Genomic DNA, 1,691 nt, shown 5'->3' on the forward strand with positions numbered 1-1,691 from the left:
CCCCCCTCCTCCCCACGACACCGACGCCAGCGCTCCCGCCGAGAAGCGGCAGAAAACAACCCGACCGAAACCGCACCAAAATCCTCGACGCGCTCGATCGGGGCGGGGTGGACGCGAGGGCTGCAACGGTTCTAGCCCTTTTGTGAGGACGGGGAGTCCTGGGTGGAGTGCGCTGTCGTGGCGGAGGACCGGGTGTGGCGGGCGAGCAGAATGGAGGACATTCAAGTAGGTGCGGACGAGGACGCGAAGGCCGAGAGTGCGGTTAACAACGCCCAGGGTCGCCATGAGCCCCAGGGACCCGTGCTGCCCCCTGACGGCGTGGACCTCAAGCTGTCTGTGGCGATGGAGGCGTTCCGCGGGGAGCGCGGTGCGGGGGGGTCGTCCCCGGACAACCCCGATCAGCTGGAGAAGCTGGACAAGGGGCGTAAGCGGCGCAAGCACCAGCACCGTCAGCGGCACGTCAGGAACAACAAGAAGGGGTGGCTGTGGAGGCGCGAGCTGGCGGAGGCGACTGCCGGGGCGGGCGCGCAGGCGGGCGGGGGGAGTCCCACCCGCACCGCAGGGCTGCCCACCGCGCTGCCCGCCCCCAACAACACCACCCAGTTCATCATGGAAGACCACACGGACCTGCAGGACCTGGACCTGGAGGCGCAGCGGGGCGCCAGGACCACCAGGTCCAGGGACCCCAGCTTCAGCATTGACTCAGAGGATGAGTCCTCTTCCTACGAGGAAGAGCTGTACCTGTCCAAAGAGTTCTCCAACACATATGAGGATGTCCACGTAGAACGGTTGGGTACCATGACCAAGCTAGATCTCATACAAGAGTATTTGCAGCTCGAACAACGAGTTAATGTGCTAGAGAAAAAACTGACAGGCCAGAATACAAGTTCAACAACAGCGGACATGAGTGGTAATGGTGTGACAGGAACTGATTCAGACAGTGAGATAGCTGAAGGGGAAGTGCCAGTGGAGCCGGCCATGGTAGAAAAAATAAGAATTTTTCAAGAAGAGATACAAAAACTTGTTGTTGAAAATGAACTTTTGGTTCAAGAAAACCAAAGGCTACAGTCATCCAGTAGTCTTGTAAGACCTTCATCGTCGTCTCTCTCATCCTCCATTGACTCAGAAAGTGATAGTTCAACAACATCTGGTAGTTCGTCGTCATCAAGTAGCTCAGGAAAAAGCAAAGCCAGTAAAGGAAGCAGGTGTAGCAAGGCCAGTAGATCAAGCAGCTTGAAGAGCCGTGAAAATGTAATACCTCAAACAGTTGGTCCTGAGAATGATATATTAGATGTTGAAATGACTGCTGAGGATCAGTCAAACACATTGACCCCTCTTTCACAGCAAGATCAAGAAATGGAAACAGAATCACCTGGAGAGGCTCTTAAAGAGCCCTCGAATCAAGAGAGTTCTCCTGCTTTTGTCTAAAATTGCTTCTTAGATCGCCATATAATTGGCATTTCTTGACACATTAGTGATCTTTCTTTATTTTGAGCAGAGTGGGTCTCATAATTGTAAATTTTCATAGATGGCCAAAACATTGTAATTTTTTTTATTTTTTTTTAAGCCAATGGCTGTGAATTGCTGAGCCTTCTTCTGCACTTCTGTGTACGGACTTTCTCTGTTCAACACAACACTAGTATACTTTTTATAAGGTAAAAATCTGTTATTTATCTGTAACTTTTCATATT

The 1,691-nt window shown here is 52.1% G+C and overlaps 1 protein-coding gene across 1 annotated transcript; it reads left to right on the forward strand.

The window, feature by feature from the left end:
* The first annotated feature begins 56 nt into the window (after positions 1 to 56).
* Positions 57 to 1,551, forward strand: LOC113211034 (protein HEXIM1). The gene has a single exon (XM_026429268.2). It carries the CDS (start codon positions 211 to 213, stop codon positions 1,426 to 1,428), a length of 1,218 nt encoding a protein of 405 aa, XP_026285053.1. The 5' UTR covers positions 57 to 210; the 3' UTR covers positions 1,429 to 1,551.
* Positions 1,552 to 1,691: the final 140 nt, after the last annotated feature.

This window comes from Frankliniella occidentalis, unplaced genomic scaffold, assembly GCF_000697945.3.
Source record: "Frankliniella occidentalis isolate FOCC.00 unplaced genomic scaffold, Focc_3.1 Scaffold137, whole genome shotgun sequence".
Lineage (NCBI taxonomy): Eukaryota > Metazoa > Arthropoda > Insecta > Thysanoptera > Thripidae > Frankliniella > Frankliniella occidentalis.

Excerpts from the sequence above, each read along its gene's own strand:
- LOC113211034 (XM_026429268.2), top strand. The coding sequence starts at position 211 with ATGGAGGACATTCAAGTAGGTGCGGACGAGGACGCGAAGGCCGAGAGT.